Source organism: Salmo trutta, chromosome 27, assembly GCF_901001165.1.
Source record: "Salmo trutta chromosome 27, fSalTru1.1, whole genome shotgun sequence".
NCBI classification, from domain to species: Eukaryota; Metazoa; Chordata; class Actinopteri; order Salmoniformes; family Salmonidae; genus Salmo; species Salmo trutta.
The window spans coordinates 23,597,175-23,620,699 of record NC_042983.1 but is presented as its reverse complement, the minus strand read 5'-3'; the positions used below and the strand labels follow the sequence as shown (position 1 = coordinate 23,620,699).

Sequence of the window (23,525 nt, the reverse complement as noted above, 5' to 3'; positions counted from 1 at the left end):
AAACTGTGCCCTGGGTTTTGATCAACCACAACAGACCATGCCGATATGTTGTCACTAGGAAAACACAACCTGTAGCCTACATAATCATATCAACATATGACAATTCAGCAATACACACAACACAATTCCCACACAATATGCATACAGCGAACACTATGATGAAAGAAACCTGCACCTGACTTTTTTAAAGTGCTGTGTAGCTAGCTGTATGCTAACGATGAGACAATTGTATCCCTTGCATCTCTTCAGTTTCGAAAATTGAGATCAAGAACTCAAAACAAAATGTATTCCTAGACATTTACCACACGATGGAGCCCGTGCGGATTTTGGGTCCTGTCAAGACAGACGGTAGGGAACAAAGAAGAGAGATGTTTCGCCGCTCCTGCGGATCCAGGTGGTCGAGCGAGACAGTTGCCATGACAACTTGTTCTTCTGTTCCAGCCAGCCAATCATTCGCGCACCATTGTTGTATCCTGGTACCATGAAAACGTCTCTGTCTCGTATCCTGTTCCCGCTAATAACACAAACACTGCTCCAAATAATTTCTGTTCTGTCAAGGTCAGCCTTTAGCAATATCTGTTTGAATATTTTCTTAAATTTTGATATTGTTAGAGCCCAGAATGTTCTAGGCCTATTGCTCTGTATTGTTTAACCATTATGCAAAAAATGAAAAGGAAGGTTAGATGTGTCAGTCCAATGTCCTTGTGAGACACTTCTTCACTTCACACTAGACCCTAATATAGGCCCTTTACATGTTTGTCTTGTATTGCAATAGTTAAATCCTTCTCTTCTTTCCTGGCTTTACACCATATAGCTATTTCCCTAGGACTTATTGCATCACTGGAAAAAAACAGGTTCACAAGTAGACATTTATTTTTAGTAGATTGCGTAGCCTACTATATACATTAGACAATGTATTACATTTACTGTCACACCCATACAGATACATACTATATTTCAAATTAGGTTTGTCTCTGGCATGCATAAAAACAGCACAATGACAAACTAGGACTCTGGAATTTATTTGTCAAACTGTACCAACAGACAGACAGACAGAGAGACAGAGAGACAGACAGACAGACAGACAGACAAGATTCTGTACACATAAACCATCATGTTTATTCACTGCACACAAATGTGAAGAAAAGCTACTATTTTCCAGATCTGGGGTTGACGTGTTTGCTGAGGTCCTCTTAGCTCTTGCTTGTACCATAAACCCAGTGCATTAGAGAGGATCTGGTGCTTTTATGGTGCTGGGTAAACACAGTGATCACCTCACAAAAGATCACAGTGACAAACACACACACACAAATAAGACTGCTTTTCTCACTCTATTACCCAAACTTGAACAACGTATCAGTAGTCACAAGTAATATTGCCATTTAAAGGTTGAGAAACAAAACTTGCCTAAACAGCAGGCTACACACAAGTGTATACAGTTCGTGGAGGGTTAATAGTGCGGAAACCATTAGCGGGTCAGTCTGTAAGCTACAGTAGAACCTGTCTAAGTTGGAATGTGGGGCTTTTAGCGAAGAACACTATTTTGACCAGTACCGTGGTCTTCCGTTTCTACTTAGAGGTAAGGGCTTTAATTCCAGTTTTTCTCAGGAAAAGATAGCTCAGAGGTCCAAGTATTTACTCCGTTTTGCTCATTCAATGATGATGACAAAGGGGCAGAGGTTCACATTCAGAATAATTAACTTGAAGCCATATCGACCATTCTTCCTCTCAGCGGGACATCATTCGTACAAACTCTGTGAAAAGAGAGGATAAGATCTGTCAAATATTAGAAGTTCAGTCTGTGTGTGTTAAAATATGCATAGGACATGCAGACTATGTGTGAAAGTGGACAGTATCACATGTTACTGCACATGTCTATATTTGAGTCACAGAGAGCAGTGGGGCCCCATAGTTGTCTGCAGCCGACAGACATATTGAATACTGTATCATAATGCATTTACCAGTTTAAGAATTGGGGTATAGGGATTGTGTTCTCGCTGTTATAAGGAAAACACAGGAGGAGACCACACTTTCCTTACATGGTTGAAATAGGCAGTTTGCAAATGTCAAAGCTATTTGAAGCTTTGCCAGAAAGTGGATAAAAGGAAGGAAATATCATGAAATTGAAGAGTAAGGAAGACCAGTTGACATCAAGCGTTTATGAAGCACTCCTGTCCCATCAGCTGAAGACTAGCTTGCACACAGCATGAATAGCAAAATCTCTAGCTATTACAATATTGTCTGTGATTTTATTATTCTGTTGGTATAGATAAATAAACTCTGCATCAGCTTACCTTCAAAGTCAACATGCCCATCACCATTCAAGTCGATGTCCCTCAGGATATCTTCTAAGTCCTTGTGGCCAACCTACAGTCCAGTAACAAAGGAGGAATACGTGTGTGAAAAACAAACAGTTTTTAGTAGTGATGCATACATCGATTAAGCTACTCAGACAGACTTCATTTGGTAACCTCACCTGTTGTCCCAGCAACTTCCTCATGGCTTCTCTCAGCTCAGCTGTGCTTATCGCTCCATCACCATTGGTGTCAAACTTCATGAGGAAAAAACAAATGATCACATTCATAATCCAGAGCATGAAATATTAGACAGACAGGCAATAGAACTACTTCTCTCCGTAATCACCCTCTCCTCCCTCTCTCTCTGGCAATCCAGTTTCTCACCTCTTTGAAGGCATCCCTCAGTTCTTTCACACCAATCATATCTGCAGTTTCAGCAAGAAGTTTGGGGCCCATCAACTCCACAAAATCCTCAAAGTCAACATGACCTCCCACTTCCCAAAAAGAGAAGGAATGAGGGAGAGAATGTTATGGGGAGGGAATTAGCAAACCATGGTGTAATGTACCTGTACTGCAACTATCTAGACTAGGGCACACTCTTACAATTCATGTTGATCTGTTGGCTCAGTTCTATCAACTCCATTTCAGTAGGCATGTATCCCATGGTTCTCATACAGTTTCCCAGGTCTTTACAGCTGATGAAACCATCTTTGTCCTTATCAAACTCCTTAAAAGCATCCCGCAACTCTGCAGAGAGAATACAGAGAAAGATTACTCTCCTGTAATCTGAAAACTCCTGCCACTACCAGAGACCCAACTACAGAGAGACAAGCACAGGAACATTAATGAAAAACAACTTACCATCAATCTCCTCTGGCCTCAGGTCTCTGTCCTATTGGGGCAAAAAAGACAGTGTCCGTGTAATCAGAACTTCAAATAAAATTAAGTTATTAACAATGAATAAATAAAGATTATGATTAAGTCGTTTAGAGACAACAATTGTCAACGTCCATCATATTATATTCTTACACTATCTGATGTTAACAATCCCAGGAACATAGCGACTTCAAAAGGTGAATCTGCGGTCTGCGCCATGATAATCCTCTATCTATTCTGGTGGAACTCAAGCAAGGCACAATAGCTATATATATAGTCACTGGAATGTTTTCAAACATCTTAATGACTCCCATTCAGACTGCTCCCAGCGTCATCAGAGACAGAGCACAAACGGGAAACGCATGTCTTTCAGTCTGCAAGGAATGTAGCTATGTTCTTTGTTCAGCTCTTGCTTATAATGAAAGCAACCTTTAAAGGATATAGAGGACAGAGAGAGAGAGAGAGAGAGAGAGAGAGACATATCCCAGAACCCTTAGGGGTTAATCTGCAGGGAGAAGTGTAAACATAGTGGCCCGAAGAAATATATTTGGCTAAACATCAAACAGCCATCAGAATCCTAAATGAATCCAATAATGGAACAAACTGCAGGGGTTTCTTTTGACATCAGTCACAACACAAACATAGAATGTAAAACAAAGAGCGTTGACCAAGGAGTACAGTAGCCCCAGGTAGGTAAGTCCCTGTTTGCGGTCTAATCCACATATTTGTACTTTATCTGCCCCACACACACACACACACATTTACATTACATTTACATTACATTTAGCAGACGCTCTTATCCAGAGCGACTTACAAATTGGTGCATTCACCTTATGATATCCAGTGGAACAACCACTTTACAATAGTGCATCTAAATCTTTGGGGGAGTTAGAAGGATTACTTTATCCTATCCCAGGTATTCCTTAAAGAGGTGGGGTTTCAGGTGTCTCCGGAAGGTGGTGATTGACTCCGCTGTCCTGGCGTCGTGAGGGAGCTTGTTCCACCATTGGGGTGCCAGAGCAGCGAACAGTTTTGACTGGGCTGAGCGGGAACTGTGCTTCCTCAGAGGTAGGTAGGCGAGCAGGCCAGAGGTGGATGAACGCAGTGCCCTTGTTTGGGTGTAGGGCCTGATCAGAGCCTGAAGGTACGGAGGTGCCGTTCCCCTCACAGCTCCGTAGGCAAGCACCATGGACTTGTAGCGGATGCGAGCTTCAGCTGGAAGCCAGTGGAGAGAGCGGAGGAGCGGGGTGACGTGAGAGAACTTGAACACCAGACGGGCTGCGGCGTTCTGGATGAGTTGTAGGGGTTTAATGGCACAGGCAGGGAGCCCAGCCAACAGTGAGTTGCAGTAATCCAGACGGGAGATGACAAGTGCCTGGACTAGGACCTGCGCCGCTTCCTGTGTGAGGCAGGGTCGTACTCTGCGAATGTTGTAGAGCATGAACCTACAGGATCGGGTCACCGCCTTGATGTTAGTGGAGAACGACAGGGTGTTGTCCAGGGTCACGCCAAGGTTCTTAGCACTCTGGGAGGAGGACACAAGGGAGTTGTCAATCGTGATGGTGAGATCGTGGAACGGGCAGTCCTTCCCCGGGAGGAAGAGCAGCTCCGTCTTGCCGAGGTTCAGCTTGAGGTGGTGATCCGTCATCCACACTGATATGTCTGCCAGACATGCAGAGATGCGATTTGCCACCTGGTTATCAGAAGGGGGAAAGGAGAAGATTAATTGTGTGTCGTCTGCGTAGCAATGATAGGAGAGACCATGTGAGGATATGACAGAGCCAAGTGACTTGGTGTATAGTGAGAATAGGAGAGGGCCTAGAACAGAGCCCTGGGGGACACCAGTGGTGAGAGCACGTGGTGCGGAGACAGATTCTCGCCACGCCACCTGGTAGGAGCGACCTGTCAGGTAGGACGCAATCCAAGCGTGGGCCGCGCCGGAGATGCCCAGCTCGGAAAGGGTGGAGAGGAGGATCTGATGGTTCACAGTATCAAAGGCAGCAGATAGGTCTAGAAGGATGAGAGCAGAGGAGAGAGAGTTAGCTTTAGCAGTGCGGAGAGCTTCCGTGACACAGAGAAGAGCAGTCTCAGTTGAATGCCCAGTCTTGAAACCTGACTGATTAGGATCAAGGTCATTCTGAGAGAGATAGCAGGAGAGCTGGCCAAGGACGGCACGTTCAAGAGTTTTGGAGAGAAAAGAAAGAAGGGATAATGGTCTGTAGTTGTTGACATCGGAGGGATCGAGTGTAGTTTTTTTTAGAAGGGGTGCAACTCTCGCTCTCTTGAAGACGGAAGGGACGTAGCCAGCGGTCAAGGATGAGTTGATGAGCGAGGTGAGGTAGGGGAGAAGGTCACCGGAAATGGTCTGGAGAAGAGAGGAGGGGATAGGGTCAAGTGGGCAGGTTGTTGGGCGGCCGGCCATCACAAGACGCAAGATTTCATCTGGAGAGAGGGGGGAGAAAGAGGTCAAAGCACAGGGTAGGGCAGTGTGAGCAGGAACAGCGGTGTCGTTTGACTTAGCAAACGAGGATCGGATGTCATCAACCTTCTTTTCAAAATGGTTGACGAAGTCATCCGCAGAGAGGGAGGAGGGGGGGAGGGGGAGGAGGATTCAGGAGGGAGGAGAAGGTAGCAAAGAGCTTCCTAGGGTTAGAGGCAGATGCTTGGAATTTAGAGTGGTAGAAAGTGGCTTTAGCAGCAGAGACAGAAGAGGAAAATGTAGAAAGGAGGGAGTGAAAGGATGCCAGGTCCGCAGGGAGGCGAGTTTTCCTCCATTTCCGCTCGGCTGCCCGGAGCCCTGTTCTGTGAGCTCGCAGTGAGTCGTAGAGCCACGGAGCAGGAGGGGAGGACCGAGCCGGCCTGGAGGATAGGGGACAGAGCAAATCAAAGGATGCAGAAAGGGAGGAGAGGAGGGTTGAGGAGGCAGAATCAGGAGATAGGTTGGAGAAGGTTTGAGCAGAGGGAAGAGATGATAGGATGGAAGAGGAGAGAGTAGCGGGAGAGAGAGAGCGAAGGTTGGGACGGCGCAATACCATCCGAGTAGGGGCAGAGTGAGAAGTGTTGGATGAGAGCGAGAGGGAAAAGGATACAAGGTAGTGGTCGGAGACTTGGAGGGGAGTTGCAATGAGATTAGTGGAAGAACAGCATCTAGTAAAGATGAGGTCAAGCATATTGCCTGCCTTGTGAGTAGGGGGGGAAGGTGAGGTCAAAAGAGGAGAGGAGTGGAAAGAAAGAGGCAGAGAGGAATGAGTCAAAGGTAGACGTGGGGAGGTTAAAGTCACCCAGAACTGTGAGAGGTGAGCCATCCTCAGCAAAGGAACTTATCAAGGCGTCAAGCTCATTGATGAACTCTCCAAGGGAACCTGGAGGGCGATAAATGATAAGGATGTTAAGCTTGAAAGGGCTGGTAACTGTGACAGCATGGAATTCAAATGAGGAGATAGACAGATGGGTCAGGGGAGAAAGAGAGAATGTCCACTTGGGAGAGATGAGGATTCCAGTGCCACCACCCCGCTGGCTCGATGCTCTAGGGGTATGCGAGAACACGTGGGCAGACGAGGAGAGAGCAGTAGGAGTAGCAGTGTTATCTGTGGTAATCCATGTTTCCGTCAGCGCCAGGAAGTCTAGGGACTGGAGGGTAGCATAGGCTGAGATGAACTCAGCCTTGTTGGCCGCAGACCGGCAGTTCCAGAGGCTGCCGGAGACCTGGAACTCCACGTGGGTCGTGCGCGCTGGGACCACCAGGTTAGAGTGGCAGCGGCCACGCGGTGTGAAGCGTTTGTATGGCCTGTGCAGAGGGGAGAGAACAGGGATAGACAGACACATAGTTGACAAGCTACAGAAGAGGCTACGCTAAAGCAAAGGAGATTGGAATGACAAGTGGACTACATGTCTCGAATGTTCACAAAGTTAAGCTTACGTTGCAAAAATCTTATTGACTAAAATGACGAAAATGCTAGCTAACTAACACAACACTACACTGATCAAGTCGTTCCGTTGTAATGTGATAGTTTCTACAGTGCTACTAGTCGGTAGAGGTTGGCTATTATACAAAAGCAACTTTGTAGCTAGCTAACATAACACTAATCAAGACGTTCCTTTGTAATGTATTTAGTTTCTACAGTGCTGCTCGTCGGTAATAGTTGGCTAGGTATGGAACAATGGCGTCGCGGGGGACGGAAATAGCTGGCTAGCTAACCTCGATAATTACTAAACTACACAATTATCAAGCTATGACAAAGACAACTATGTAGCTAGCTAGCTAACACTGCACTAGTCAAATCGTTCCGTTGTAATGTATTAGTATCTACAGCGCTGCTAGTCGGTAACGGTTGGCTAGCTAGCAAACCCACTAGCTAGCAGTGGGTTTGATGACTAGGCGTGTTGACTAAGTCTGGAGTCAGGACAAGGCGTCGCGTCGCGGCTGGCTAGCTAGCCTCGATAATTACTCTAAACTACACAATTATCTTAGATACAAAGACAGCAAAGCCAACTATGTAGCTAGCTAACTAACACTAACACTACACTAATCAAGTCGTTCCGTTGTAATGTAATAGTTTCTACAGTGCTGCTAGTCGGTAGAGGTTGGCTAGCTAGCAGTGATGACTAGCTAGCAGCTAGCAGTGTTGACTACGTTAGGAGGACGAAAAAATAGCTAGCCTCGATAATTACTCTAATTACTCTAAACTACACAATTATCTTTGATAGCTAAGAAAAATTGCTCAGATCAAACAAACCAAACCGTTGTAATGTAAAGAAGTGTAATATTACCTGTGGAGCGAAGCGAAGTGCGACTGCTCGCTCCGGACCGGAGCGAGCACACACACACACACACACACACCAATGTATGCAAAGTATTAAGAACACCTGCTCTTTCCATGACATAGACTGACCAGGTGAATCTAGGTGAAAGCTATGATCCCTTATTGATGTCACTTGTTAAATACACTTCAATCAGTGTAGATGAAGGGGAGGAGACAGGTTAAAGAAGGATTTTTAAGCATTGAGATAATACACGTAGATTGTGTATGTGTGCCATTCATACTGCGAATGGGCAACACAAAAAATGTTAGTGCCTTTGAACGGGGTATGGTAGTAGGTGCCAGGCGTACAGGTTTGTGTCAAGAAACTGCAATGCTGCTGGGTTTTTCATGCTCAACAGTTTCCCGTGTGTATCAAGAATGGTCCACCACCCAAAGGACATTCAGACAACTTGACACAACTGTGGGATGCATTGGAGTCAATATGGGGTAGCATCACTGTGGAATGCTTTCGACAGCTTGTAGAGTCCATGCCCGACGAATTGAGGCTGTTCTGAGGGCAAAAGGAGGTGCAACTCATTATTAGAAAGGTGTTCTTAATGTTTGGTATACTCAGTGCATATGTGTTTGTGTGTGTCCAGACTTACTTACAGCCTGCCTGATATCAGCCAGGCTCTTGAGCAGGAAGATGCAGGTGGGCCTCATAATGTTGTGAATGAAAGCGCAGTTTTGTGCTAGGGTTATGAGCGGCTCCTGATAGGCCCCTCAAATGGGGAGGCCCCTTTCATCACAGGACTGCACCACCTCTGTACTGCCTCCTGTCTTCCTGGACCAGCTTTCCAGGGGGGTTCGGGTATAGGGGGACAGAGACAGTGTTAGAGACCTGTAGTCAACAGCAGCTTCGGGACAGAATGAACTCAGAGGTAGAGTTGAGAGGGAGTAGTAAGTCAATTTGATCTGTATAGCGTCAGTGAGTCTCTAATTTCTCAAAAATCTACATGCCGTGTCAAATAAATCTGATAGAAAAAAAAACATTGTAAGGGTTGTAGTGCATAATATCCTTTCATATGAATGACCTGTTCAATGTGTTTAGGGCCCTACCTTTGACCTGTTAATTCTGTCATGCTGCAGTCATGTTGTAATACTTATCAGTCAGTAGCTTGTGCTGCTTGCTACTTTTTTATCAAATTTCCTTTATGCTAGTCTAGCAGGAATTATCGACAGCTTTCACACCCAAAAGCCCTCCCGTTTAATAAATTACTCCCATTCATCCTACTCCCACTTCCTAATTTATCAAAGTGATTTTTTTTACATAAACCTTTCACACAGCAAACATGACTGATTGCAATAGTTATAGTAGATCTGCTAATGCTTCCAGCGGGATGGGGTCTGTTAGCAAGCCTGTTGGCACATCAGTGGAGACTTTTACAGTGCTTGTTATCAGTAACGTCACACTTGCTGTCATCGCTGTCAGTAAAATGTGTTCTAAATGTGAATGTTTTAGTGTGTGTGTGTGTGTGTGTTCGAGACAGAGAGAGGGAGAGAGAGAGAGAGAGAGGGCGCAAAAGAGAGGGGTGGAGGGACTGTATATCCACATCAATAAAAACGTGTGTGGAACTTTCCATTCATTCATCATAACAGTTTACCGGTCACATCATGTAGACTGGCACTTGAGACCTATACACTGTCAACACGACAGTAAGCACACACACAGGGGGAAAGGCGAGAAAGACTAGTGGATGAAAGGCAGAGAATAGATGGAAGAGAAGATACTTTCTTTCAGTGAACTAGGACTGCACTCACACGTGTATTCCATTTAACTCTTAATACTCTACTAGAACCTGGATCTGCTACTAGAACCTGGATCTGCTACTAGAACCTGGATCTGCTACTAGAACCTGGATCTCTCCATCATTCTACACTGATGCCCAAGACCGACCATTTGTGCCAAAGACTTCACTTGCAATTTATATTTGGTTCAAATATTTTTTTCTACGACAGAGCATGTTCCAAGAGGCAGGCCAAGTATAGGTATAAATAGGCATGGTAAGAGGCATTGTGAAAGTAGTAGATGTCCCCAAAAAATGTTTTGCTGTCATGAGTGAAATATAATTGTAAAAACGTGGCCTGACATGAGTAGACAAACAGTATAAAAATACTCTTCATCGCTTTGTAAACTAATTTACACAGATGAAGAGCTCTGCAGTCTACAGACTGTTATGAACTTTACTGTATATGTAAATGTAATAAATCAAATGACAAGTGACTTGTTCTTATTCTAGTAATACAGTACCAGTTGAAAGTTTGGACACACCTACTCATTCAAGGGTTTTTCTTTATTTTTACTATTTTCTGCATTGTAGAATACTATGAAATAATACATATGGAATCATGCAGTAATGAAAAAAGTGTTAAACAAATCAAAATATATTTTATATTCTTCAAAGTAGCCACCATTTGCCTTGATGACAGCTTTGCACATTCTTGGCATTCTCTCAACCAGCTTATGAGGAATGCTTTTCTAACAGTCTTGAAGGAGTTCCCACATATGCTGAGCACTTGTTGTCTGCTTTTCCATCACTCTGTGGTCCAACTCATCCCAAAACATCTCAATTGGGTTGAGGTCAGGTGATTGTGGAGGTCAGGTCATCTGATGCAGCACTCCATCACTCTCCTTGGTCAAATAGCCCTTACACAGCCTGGAGGTGTGTTTTGCGTCATTGTCCTGTTGAAAAACAAATGACAGTCCCACTAAGCGCAAACCAGAAACCACTGCAGAATGCTGTGATAGCCATGCTGGTTAAGTGTGCCTTGAATTCTAAATAAATCACTGACAGTACCACCAGCAAAGCACCCCCACACCATCACACCTACTCCTCCATGCTTCACCGTGGGAACCGAACATGTGGAGATCATCCGTTCACCTACTCTGCGTCTCGCAAAGACACGGCGGTTGGAAGCAAAAATCTCAAATTTGGACCCATCAGACCAAAGGACAGATTTCCACCGGTCTAATATCCAATGCTCGTGTTTCTTGGGCCAAGCAAATCTCTTCTTATTATTGGTGTCCTTTAGTGGTGGTTTCTTTGCAGCAATTCGACCATGAAGGCCTGATTCATGCAGTCTTCTCTGAACAGTTGATGTTGAGATGTGTCTGTTACTTGAACTCTGTGAACTTATCCTCTGCAGCAGAGGTAACTCTGGGTCTTCCTTTCCTGTGGCGGTCCTCATGAGAGCCAGTTTCATCATAAAGCTTGATGGTTTTTGCGACTGCACTTGAAGAAACTTTCAAAGTTCTTGAAATCTTCCCGATTGACTGACCTTCATGTCTTAAAGTACTGATGGACTATTGTTTCGCTTTGCTTATTTGAGCTGTTCTTGACATAATATGGACATGAGCTGTGTTTGAGTACCCATAATAACATACTGTATACAACATACTTAATGAGTATATACTACATACTATTATTTCATTTTAGTATACTGTAAATGAAAGGTATCGTTTCAGTTGAGCATACTAGCGCTTCGCCTGTTTACCGGAAGTTGATGGTGTGGCTATGCAACCTCTTGCTAGCTTGTTAGCATAACAAATGACTAGCTAGACATTTTATGATGTCGGGTGTGTTCGTAAATTCAATCTGGAGTGCGATTGTCAGATTGTCCATTCGTAAACTCAGAGCGTTTTGATCTGGCCGAGGAGTAGGGTTAGGGATCCGAGCGTTCTGAACCTTACAACGGCAGTCAAGCACCCAAGCTAGCTACTTCCAGACACAAATGAGAGAACACCTCACTCTGACCATTTTACTCGCCTTAGCAGAGCTGGTTAGGCTGTTTTCATGTTATCCAGATTGTTGGTGACTGTAACTGTGCTGCTGGATACAATTTAATTACTCCTTTTTTTGGAGTAATAAATGTTGGAGTCAATAAATGTTGGATAGTTAATTAGCATATAGTTAATATACTGCCTGGCAAGTTTGATGTACACAGCGTGCACAATTGTTAGGCAAATTGTATTCCTCGGGATTAATTTTACTGTTGAACAAACACAATGCTCTCAGTCAATCCAAAATGTTATTGAACCTCAAACCTGAATGTTTAACAAAGGAAAATTGAGTTTTGTCTTTCTCAGGGAAATATATAAGTGTGCACAATTATTAGGCAACTATTAGTGTGCAGAATTATTAGGCAACTAAATTACAAAAATTATTTCTCTCAACTCACTTGTTGATTCTCAATTTTTAGAGTAAGTGTAACAGATAAGTAACACAAAATGACAATTATATAAAATCTTTGGCCTTTCAAAAATATTCAGTGACCAATATAGCCACCCTTCTTTTCAATAACTGCCATGAGCCTTCCATCCATGGAGTCTGTCAGCTTCTTGATCTGTTCAGAATACATTTTCGCTGAAGCAGCAACCACAGCATCCCAAATGCTGTTCAAAGAGGTGTATTGTCTTCCCTCACTGTAAATCTCACATTTGAGAAGGGTCCACAAGTTCTCAATAGGATTTAAGTCAGGTGAGGAAGGGGGCCAGGTCGTTATTCAGGCATCTTTGAGGCCCTTGCTGACTAGCCAAGCAGTGGAGTACTTGGATGCATGCGATGGAGCATTATCATGCATAAAGATCATGGCCTTCTAGAATGCTGAGGACTTCTTCCTGTACCACTGTTTGACAAAAGAATCTTCCAGGAACTGGCAGTAGGTTTGGTAGTTGAGTTTCAGTCCATCTTCAACCTGAAAAGGTCCAACTACCTCATCCTCAATGATAGCAGCCCATACCAGTACCCCTCCTTCATCTTGCTGGCACCTGACTCAAAGTGGTGCCCTGTGTCCATTACTGATCCAGCCACGGGCCCATCCATTTGGTCCATCAAGAGTCACTTTCATTTCATCTGTCCATAAAACCTTTGAAAAATCTGTCTTCAGGTATTTCTTTGCCCAATCTTGACGCTTCAACTTGTGAATCTTATTCAGTGGTGGTCTTGTTTCAGTCTTCTTGACCTTGGCCATGTCTCTGAGCACTTGACACCTTGTACTTTTGAACACTCCAGGTAGGTTGCAGTTCTGGAATATGGTGGCACTGGAGGATAATGGGTTCCTGGTAGTTTGACGTTTAATTCTTCTCAAGTCTTTTGCAGTTAATTAGCGCCTTTTCTTCCCCATGCGTTTTTTGCACCCCAGTTGACTATTCGCAACAAAACGTTTGATTGTCCGGTGGTCATGCCTCAATAGTTTAGCTATTTAAAGAGTGTCGCATCCGTCTGAAATGCATTTTACATTTTTGGGCTTTTCAGTGTCAGTTAAATCTCTTTTTTGGCCCATTTTACCTGAGGTAATGAGGCTGCCTAATAATTATGCACACCTTGATATAAGGTGTTATTCACTTTCGCCACACCCTCCCTCATTACACAAATACATATCACCCGAAAATGATTACATACTGATGTAATGCTATGCGTTTCATAAGGATAGCGTAGCTAACAAATTGTCATCCAACATAACGCGTAACGTAACTTATTTGAAGTCATTTCTTTATTACATTCCTTAACATTTTCTTAAAATTTGACATAATTAGTTAAAGCAATGCATTTGTAACCACTCTCGTCGGACTTCAGCTGCATATTTTCCACCATTTTCTTCAAATCTGAAAATGTGAAGCCACGCCCATTTTCGGAAGAATTGCATTATGGGCCCTAAAAGCATGGATTGAGTGTCCGCTGCTTGTATACTTCGTATTTTGGCAAGTTTAGTACGACATCCGGGAACTTTTGGCATACTAACAATATCCATACAATGACCAATAAGCATTCTACATACTCAATTGACGTCAAATGGGAACAGACACAAGACATAGAGGATAGACAGCTGGAGAGGTAGAGCACATGTGCTATAGTCAGGGTTGGGTAGGTAACTTTGTAAATGTAATGCGTTACAGTTACTAGTTACCTGTCCAAAATTGTAATCAGTAATATAACTTTTGGACTACCAAAACTCTGTAACGTAATCTGATTCCTTCAGACTACTTTACCCTTAAGAGGCATTCAAAGAACACAAAAAGGATCCATCAAATGCATTTGGTGTGTCATCATTGCGGTCTCTGACTTTTCAATGCTGAATTGAATGTCATTAAGAAAACAGAAAAGTGTCATAATGTATTTTTTTCGCAAACATCCTTTCTGAATTTAAAAGTAATCCAAGAAGTAATCATCTAGTTTTTCAAATGATTTCAATCTTTTTTTCTGGTAACGTATCCGTAGAGTTACAGTATTTTGTAATCAGAATACATGTAACTGATTACATGTAATCAATTACTCCTCAACCCTGGCTACAGTGCATCACATTAAATACAACCTTACCTTTTTGGAGAGGCTTCTAAAAGGAGATTTTACACAGTTCCCAATGGTAGAAAACAAGGGTTTGCACCAGACATAAAAATACCACAAGGGTCTTTCTGAGAGGGTTTGGAGGAGAGGAGAGATAACACAGGTTTGAGGTAGATCCATGTGGATAGAGGTCGAGAGCTTCAAGATCCTTGGTGTCCACATCACCAACAAACGATCATGGTCCAAACACACCACGACAGTCGTGAAGAGTGCACGACAACGCCTATTCCCCCTCAGGAGACAGAAAAGATTTGGCATGGGTACTCGGATCCGCAAAAAGTTCTACAGCTGCACCATCGATAGCATCCTGACTGGTCGCATCACTGCCTGGTATGGCAACTGGTAGACATCTGACAGCAATGCGCTACAGAGGGTAGTGTGTACAGCCCAGTACATCACTGGGGCCAAGCTTCCTGCTATCCAGGACCTCTATACCAGGCGGTGTCAGAGGCACAAAAAATTGTCAAAGACTCCAGCCACCCTAGTCATAGACTGTTCTCTCTTCTACCGCATGCCAAGCGGTACAGGAGCGCCAAGTCTAGGTCCAAAAGGCTCCTTAACAGCTTCTACCCTCAAGCCACAAGACTGCTGAACAGTTAATCAAATGGCTACCCGGACTAATTGAATTGACCCCTTGTTTTTTCACGCTGCTGCTACTCGCTGTTTATTATCTATGCATAGTCACTTTACCCCTACCTACACTACCGTTCAAAAGTAGGGGGTCACTTAGAAATGTCCTTGTTTTCCATGAAAACATACATGAAATTAGTTGCAAAATGAATAGGAAACATAGTCAAGACGTTGACAAGGTTATAAATACTGATTTTTAATTGAAATAATAATTGTGTCCTTGAAACTTTGCTTTCGTCAAAGATTCCTCCATTTGCAGCAATTACAGCCTTGCAGACCTTTGGCATTCTAGTTGTCAGTTTGTCGAGGTAATCTGAAGAGATTTCACCCCATGCTTCCTGAAGCACCTCTGCCACGACTTCTGCCGAAGTCGATGCCCCTCCTTGTTCGGGTGGTGCTCGGCGGTCGACGTCACCGGTCTTCTAGCCATCACTGATCCATTTTTCATTTTCCATTGGTTTTGTCTTGTCTTCCAACACACCTGGTTCCAATCCCATTCATTACATGTTGTGTATTTAACCCTCTGTTTCCCCTCATGTGCTTGTCAGAGATTGTTTGTTGTTATGTGCTCGTGTATTTTGTATTGGTGCGCGACGGGTTATTTTACCCATGTTATTTTTTTTATGTACATTGGTTTTTGGAGTTTGTTTTATCTTAAACTACTCCAGTTACACCAAGTTGGTTTCTCCTGCGCCTGACTTCCCTGCCACCTACACACACGACAATGACAACCTCCCACAAATTGGATTGGCTTGATGGGCACTTCTTACGTACCATACGGTCAAGCTGCTCCCACAACAGCTCAATAGGGTTGACATCCGGTGACTGTGCTGGCCACTCCATTATAGACAGAATACCAGCTGACTGCTTCTTCCCTAAAAAGTTATTGCATAGTTTGGAGCTGTGCTTTGGTCATTGTCCTGTTGTAGGAGGAAATTGGCTGCAATTAAGCGCCATCCACAGGGTATGGCATGGCATTGTAAAATGGAGTGATAGCCTTCCTTCTTCAAGATCCCTTTTACCCTGTACACATCTGCCACTTTACCACCACCAAAGCACACCCCAGACCATCACATTGCCTCCACCATGCTTGACAGATGGCGTCAAGCACTCCTCCAGCATATTTTCATTTTTTCTGCGTCTCTTCACTGTTGACCTTGAGACTGGTGTTTTGCGGGTACTATTTAATGAAGCTGCTAGTTGAGGACTTGTGAGGCATCTGTTTCTCAAACTAGACACACTAATGTACTTCTCCTCTTGCTCAGTTGTGTACCAGGGCCTTCCACTCCTTATTCATTTCTGTTTAGAGCCATTGTGCGCTGTTCTGTGAAGGGAGTAGTACACAGCGTTGTACGAGATCTTCAGTTTCTTGGCAATTTCTCGCATGGAATAGCCTTCATTTCTCAGAACAAGAATAGACTGACGAGTTTCAGAAGAAAATTATTTGTTTCTGGTCATTTTGAGCCTGTAATCAAACCCACAAATGCTGATGCTCCAGATACTCAACTAGTCTAAAGATGGCCAGTTTTATTGCTTCTTTAAAATCAGAACAACAGTTTTCAGCTGTGCTAACATAATTGAAAAAGGGTTTTCTAATGATCAATTAGCCTTTTAAAATGCTAAACTTGGATTAGCTAACACAACTTGCCATTGGAACACAGGAGTGATGGTTGCTGATAATGGGCCTCTGTACGTCTAAGTAGATATTCCATAAATCTGCCGTTTCCAGCTACAATAGTAATTTACAACATTAACAATGTCTACACTGTATTTCTAATCAATTTGATGTTATTTTAATGGACCAAAAAATTGCTTTTCTTTCCAAAACAAGGACATTTCTAAGTGACCCCAAACTTTTGAACAGTAGTGTACATGTACATATTTCCTCAATTACCTCGACTAACCTTGGCCCCCGCACATTGACCCGGTACCGGTACAGCCTGTATATAGCCTTGTTATTGTTATTGTGTTACTTTCTTTTACTATAGTTTAGTTTGTAAATATTTTCTTAACTCTTTTTTTTCTTAAAACTGCATTGTTGGTTAAGGGCTTGTGAGTAAGCATTTCACGGTAAGGTCTACATGGTGTATTCGGCGCATGTGACTACATTTGTTTTGATTTGAGGTACTGAGTGTAAGAATGATACTGAGAGAGAGCTGAGCTGATTAGCACCTAACGAAAGTGGAAACGAAAGTGACAGGACCAACAAAAACAGTAAGAGAGAGGGAGAGAGAAGGACAGAGGGAGGGAGGAAGGGAGGAAGAAGGAGTAAGAGGGAGGGAACAAGAGATGGAAAAGGGGGGGGAAGGGGAGGTAGATCCAACTTTCCCATAAAATGCACAAGCTGAAACAAATAATGCAGAGAGAAGATGCCGATCCTTTACCCACATAGTCTCCTTCCGTTTCTCTCAAAACACATGACACATTCCATTACCTACACAAACATACACGATTCTAATCAGCAGGAAGGTTGTGCAGAGATATTTAGGGGGCAGCAGGTGTTTAAAAAAAGGCTCATCTGTCTAAAAGCGGCAGGATACCATTTTCTGGCACATATAAAGAATGCAAGCTTGAATAAACACCATCAACAATTTTAAGCAAATATATAACAAAATGAGGATAATATGCAGGGACAATTGCAAAAGTATTTGTAACAATGTTTTTACCATGCGTTAAGTGCAGGTTTAGGTGGGACTAGTAGTAATTCATGGTTTAATGAATGGATTATTATATACTGCTGTGCCATTGAGTGTTTTTAATTCCACTTTCAACTGCCAAGCCATGAAAATGATCCCTGACTGTACAGTACTGATGAATAAAGTAGTAGACCACTACACCTCAAGAGTTTTGTCTTTCAGGTGTACCAGAGGGGGCAATTTGCACTACGGTTGGTTGCACTGCCATTGATATCACAGTTATCACTGTGAGACAAATACAACATGCCCCACTCATTTATTGAGCCATTTCCTTAAATTGTTCATCAATAGGCTATAAATGTAAAACCAGCAAAATATGCAGCTACTTTGGGAGATAGGCAATGAGAATTGGCTGACACGTTGGATGACCGTGAAACACGCAGATGGTGTAAGTTATTTCTACAAAATCTCTGATATAACCTTCCTCCCTCTCTCTCTCTCTCTCTCTCTCTCTCTCTCTCTCTCTCTCTCTCAGGTGATGATTCATCTTGGTAGGAGCATATTTAGCTAATGTAGCATTCTTTCTCAGAGTCATGGTGAACTTCAGAACACATCCCACATCTGATCAGAGCCATTCTCTGGTTTGATTGCATCATGTTAGCATCATGCAGATGTGTACGCATGCACATCCACATGTAGACAGTACACATCAAACTCTGTTCAATTTCACACCTGGTTTTAAGCTCTAGATGGAACTCTGACTGTAAAATGCACAGTTCCTTTTAATGTGCCTGTAAATAATTCATTGTAAATGTACAGGCACATTGGAGATGAATACATTTTTCTGCTCAACTGTCACCTGGCTCTCTATCTCCTACCCCCTATTTTCCCCGTCATCCCTCTATCCTTCACTCTCCTCCCCTCTCCCCCTCCCATCTCCACCACTCTGTAGACTATGACAAGGTCACACTGACCTAACAAATACAGAGCCAAATGAACAGAGAACGTCATGGAAGGGGAGGGAGAAAAAAACATGGAGGGAGGTAGAACATTGGAGCATTGGATTCATTTTGGAACATTCTGTTATACCGGTAGTCTGTAAGAAAAAAAAGCAACTAGGTAGAATGAGATGGCTGCTTTATCTGTCTCAGAAACATTGTGTCTTATAACACATGCTACATTGGGATCTAATAGAAGATGTGTTACGCTTCTCCCTGTGTCTCACCACCTCTCAATTACTGTGTCATAAATAGCTGATTCATATTGAGCTTATGTTTCACTGGCACACACTTCCTGACTGACTCACAGATGACAGGGAAAACACCCGAGAGACAAAACAATTATGGAAATAGATTGGCTGCTGAGCTGAGGGTTGTCACAAAGACTCATTGACTTCATTGTTAGAAGCACCAAAGCTTCAGTTTGCAAACGCTCAGCAAAAACACAAAAGGAAACTAATTAAACATTGAGAACACATAATATACTCCACCTAATCCGCAGGACACTTATTGAATAGATTATAACCAAAGTATGAGGCATAGCATATCACAACACACCATCACCATACAAGTCAAGAGTAATCCACAAAGTCAAGTGTCCATTCCATGATGCCGCACACTCCCATTGACAGACCAATACCAACTTCCTATTTATGAATACTAAGGACCCCAGTCTGCAGAAGGGTCAGTGCCAGCACATTACTATGTTTACAGAGCAGGGACACAAATCATTCACTAATATAGGAATGTTTTCTGATCTTATCATGTTTTATTTTGAGCAATACTAATACATTATCAGAGTGTCCTCTAGCGTAAAGTGTCATTATAATGTCTGAATGTAGTTACTACTGTATTCCATGTGGCTTATAAGCATCAACTGTAGTTAACATTAGAGGTCGACCGATTATGATTTTTTTTTTCAACGCCGATACCGATACCGATTATTGGAGGGTCAAAAAAGCCGATGCCGATTAATCAGCCGGTTTTTTTATTTCTTTATTTATTAGTAATAATGACAATTACAACAATACTGAATGAACACTTATTTTAACTTAATATAATACATCAATAAAATCAATTTAGCCTCAAATAAATAATGAAACATGTTCAATTTGGTTTAAATAATGCAAAAACAAAGTGTTGGAGAAGAAAGTAAAAGTGCAATATGTGCCATGTAAAAAAGCTAACGTTTAAGTTCCTTGCTCAGAACATGAGAACATATGAAAGCTGGTGGTTCCTTTTAACATGAGTCTTCAATATTCCCAGGTAAGAAGTTTTAGGTTGTAGTTATTATAGGACTATTTCTCTCTATACCATTTGTATTTCATATACCTTTGACAATTGGATGTTCTTATAGGCACTTTAGTCTTGCCAGTGTAACAGTATAGCTTCCGTCCCTCTCCTCGCTCCTACCTGGGCTCGAATCAGGAACACTTCGACAACAGCCACCCTCGAAGCAGCGTTACCCATGTAGAGGAAGGGAAACAACTACTCCAAGTCTCAGAGCGAGTGACGTTTGAAACGCTATTAGCGCGCACCTGGCTAACTAGCTAGCCATTTCACATCGGTTACACCAGCCTAATCTCGGGAGTTGACAGGCTTGAAGTCATAAACAGCGCAATGCATTGCGAAGGGCTGCTGGCAAAACGCACAAAAGTGCTATTTTGAATGAATGCTTACGAGCCTGCTGCTGCCTACCACCGCTCAGTCAGACTGCTCTATCAAATCATAGACTTAATTATAATATAATAACACACAGAAATACGAGCCTTAGGTCATTAATATGGTTGAATCCGGAAACTATCATCTCGAAAACAAAACGTTATTCCTGTTACATTGCACAATCTTCAATGTTATGTCATAATTACGTAAAATTCTGGCAAATTAGTTTGCAACGAGCCAGGCGGCCCAAACTGTTGCATAAACACTGACTCTGCGTGCAATGAACGCAAAATGACACAATTTCACCTGGTTAATATTGCCTGCTAACCTGGATTTCTTTTAGCTAAATATGCAGGTTTAAAAATATATACTTCTGTGTATTGATTTTAATAAAGGCATTGATGTTTATGGTTGGGTACAGTCGTGCAACGATTGTGCTTTTTTCGCAAATGCACTTTTGTTAAATCATCCCCGTTTGGCGAAGTCGGCTGTCTTTGTTAGGAAGAAATAGTCTTCACAGTTCGCAACGAGCCAGGCGGCCCAAACTGCTGCATATACCCTGACTCTGTTTGCAAGAGAAGTGACACATTTTCCCTAGTTAAAAGAAATTCATGTTAGCAGGCAATATTAACTAAATATGGAGGTTTAAAAATATATACTTGTGTATTGATTTTAAGAAAGGCATTGATGTTTATGGTTGGAGTAACGTGTACCTAAGCGATTATATGCAACGCAGGACAGGCTAGATAAACTAGTAATATCATCAACCATGTGTAGTTAACTAGTGATTATGATTGATTGATTGTTTTTAATAAGATAAGTTTAATGCTAGCTAGCAACTTACCTTAGCTTCTTACTGCATTCGCGTAACCTTGTGGAGTGCAATGTAAAGCAGGTGGTTAGAGCGTTGGACTAGTTAACCGTGAGGTTGCAAGATTGAATCCCCGAGCTGACAAGGTAAAAATCTGTCGTTCTGCCCCTGAACAAGGCAGTTAACCCACCGTTCCTAGGCCGTCATTGAAAATAAAAATGTGTTCTTAACTGACTTGCCTAGTTAAATAAAGGTCTAAAAAAATAAATTATAATAATTATAATAATAATAATAATAAATAAATCGGCCAAATCGGCGTCCAAAAATACCGATTTCCGATTGTTATGAAAACTTGAAATCGGTCCTAATTAATCGGCCATTCCGATTAATCGGTCGACCTCTAGTTAACATATTATGACATTTACACAACCATCCTAAAACAAATTGCTTGAGCTATAGATAGGCATATCTTAACACCAGTAAATCGACTATTGGAAGGCCTATGTCACTATGGAGATTAAGCTCTGTGCATGAATAACAATTGGCTATTTATTTCTGGACAATAACTTGAATACCTATAAACACATCCAGCACATGTTTGGAAAACACCTGTTCGGAGTGCAGTGAGGAACATCTAACATCCTTTCATCGTGACGAGATACTTCAATGTGACTAGGCTACCTTCAATGTGACTCGGCTACCTTCAATGTGACTCGGCTACCGTCAAACAGCAAAATACAAAAAAGATAGTTATTTTTTTAAATCAATGTATTTATGAATATGCAAATCACATTGATTTCAGTGTAATACAAATGAACACTTCAGAACCGTTCTACTCTGTATCTCTCTATCTCCTCTGCCTCTCTCCTCTCTCATTTCAATGTGTAGGCCTACTACTGAACATCCATGCTGAGAAACCATCAATCGAGACATGGCTTTATATGGCAATGTGTGTAGCTGTAAATATTACAAAGGCAGAAAAATCTGGAACGTAAGGCTAAATCACCTGTGATATCATCGTACATGTGAGGATAACAATTTGTGCACCAAATGTGGGCATTACATTTCTGGATAATTTTATGTGAAATGTACAATGAGGATAGCCTACATGGTTTCCTTTTCACGGTTCATTAACAGAGGAGCTCTAATAAGAAGACTCACTGAAGCCCTCTGTGCTTTCACAGACAAGCTCATCCATTAATAATGTCATTGATTTACTGGGCTCAGTGAGCCAGGAATGTTCAATGGCTGTACGATTCCACTACAAGACAGTAATGTGAACCTCAAATACTATAGTTTTCATGCACTATCAATTACATTCAGACTACTACCTCTCTATCTGAGATCAATACTCTGATAATGGTAGACCTTCTCCCTCTTAAGAAATAGCCTACATTACTAGGCTAAATAGGCCTTGTTGATTATGAAACTATTTGAAGAAGCTTAGCCTTATAATTTGTGATTGCAAGTGAATTATTATTTTTCATAATTAAGAAATACTTTTAATTAACAATTTAATTATGTTTTAGGCAAGGGTCTTACCTGTCCAAAAACCGAGTTGAGAATTGGCCGCAAAAAGTCAGATTCACACGATGCTGCGCTGGACCTTCGAGAGCGGTGAGAGGATCGGCTGGATACGGGGATAGGTGAGGAGGAAGCTGGGGACGGGATGCTGGCATCCACGCTAGCAGACGAACTGGCCCTTGTATGGTCCCTCGATTCAAACAAGAGCGCGGTGTCGTCTTTGCAGTCTGAGTGAGGCTGTATGCCTATCCTGGAGTCTAAACGGGTAGGGTGAGTGTGGCTGTGGTGTTGTGCAGCTGGCTGGTCGTCCCGGGTCGTTTTCCGGTGGTGTCGGTGATGCTTGGCTGACTTGCAGCGTTCTCTCACACCTCGACCCACACCATGTTGCTCAGATGGGTCATCCTGGGAGTGGGCGGCGGGGACGTTGCCATGTGGGGCGTGGGGCTGGCTCTTACTAGCTCGGGTCGTCGCCCTATTCCGGGTACCGAGGAGCGAGGGGTGGCACAGGGGTCTCCGCGCAGTAACGTCGCACTCTGCCGACCAGAACGACTCCTCTGCGGCATTGCTGCTCACTTGACTTGCAGCTGGACGGTGGTGATGATGATGATGATTTCGGTCGGTTCCTGTCGTACGTTCAGGGAAGTGTGTCGATCTTCCGCTTGCCGAGGAAGATTTCAGCAATGAGGTCTTGGATTCGGATTTGGGAAAAGAGGAGCTCATGATTGTGTCTTGCTTCTAGTCTCGTTTCATCCGGTTAACCTACTCATTGCCGTTTGGTTACCCATCAACTATGTCATTTTCTCACATTGTCGGCCCTCGTAAGGTAACAACTACACCATAGCTGCCTTCAAAAGCTATCCTTAAAAGTTGCATTTTACCACCTGATTGCTATGTGGCCCGGCCGCTGATGCAGGGCGCGCGCAGACGCGTAACCAAAATCATAGT

General features: G+C 42.8%; 1 protein-coding gene across 2 annotated transcripts; it reads right to left on the bottom strand.

The window, feature by feature from the left end:
* Positions 1-855: 855 nt before the first annotated feature.
* Positions 856-23,525, bottom strand: LOC115164634 (calcium-binding protein 1). 2 transcript variants are annotated; one of them, XM_029717322.1, is made up of 7 exons: positions 22,599-23,525; positions 3,159-3,189; positions 2,901-3,044; positions 2,682-2,791; positions 2,477-2,551; positions 2,295-2,367; positions 856-1,754 (listed from the first exon to the last, which is right to left on the bottom strand). In XM_029717322.1, the coding sequence occupies exons 1-7, from the start codon at positions 23,298-23,300 to the stop codon at positions 1,729-1,731; spliced, it is 1,161 nt and encodes a 386-aa protein (XP_029573182.1). In that variant the 5' UTR covers positions 23,301-23,525; the 3' UTR covers positions 856-1,728. The 2 variants fall into 2 exon arrangements, with proteins under 2 accessions (XP_029573182.1, XP_029573183.1); XM_029717323.1 differs by lacking the exon at positions 22,599-23,525 and adding an exon at positions 3,327-4,006.

Excerpts from the sequence above, each read along its gene's own strand:
- LOC115164634 (XM_029717322.1), bottom strand. The coding sequence starts at position 23,300 with ATGAGCTCCTCTTTTCCCAAATCCGAATCCAAGACCTCATTGCTGAAA. Across the intron at positions 2,792-2,900 it reads CCAACAGATCAACATGAATT|TGGGAGGTCATGTTGACTTT; the intron begins GTAAGAGTGTGC and ends CTTTTTGGGAAG. Across the intron at positions 2,368-2,476 it reads GGAAGTTGCTGGGACAACAG|GTTGGCCACAAGGACTTAGA; the intron begins GTGAGGTTACCA and ends ACTGGACTGTAG.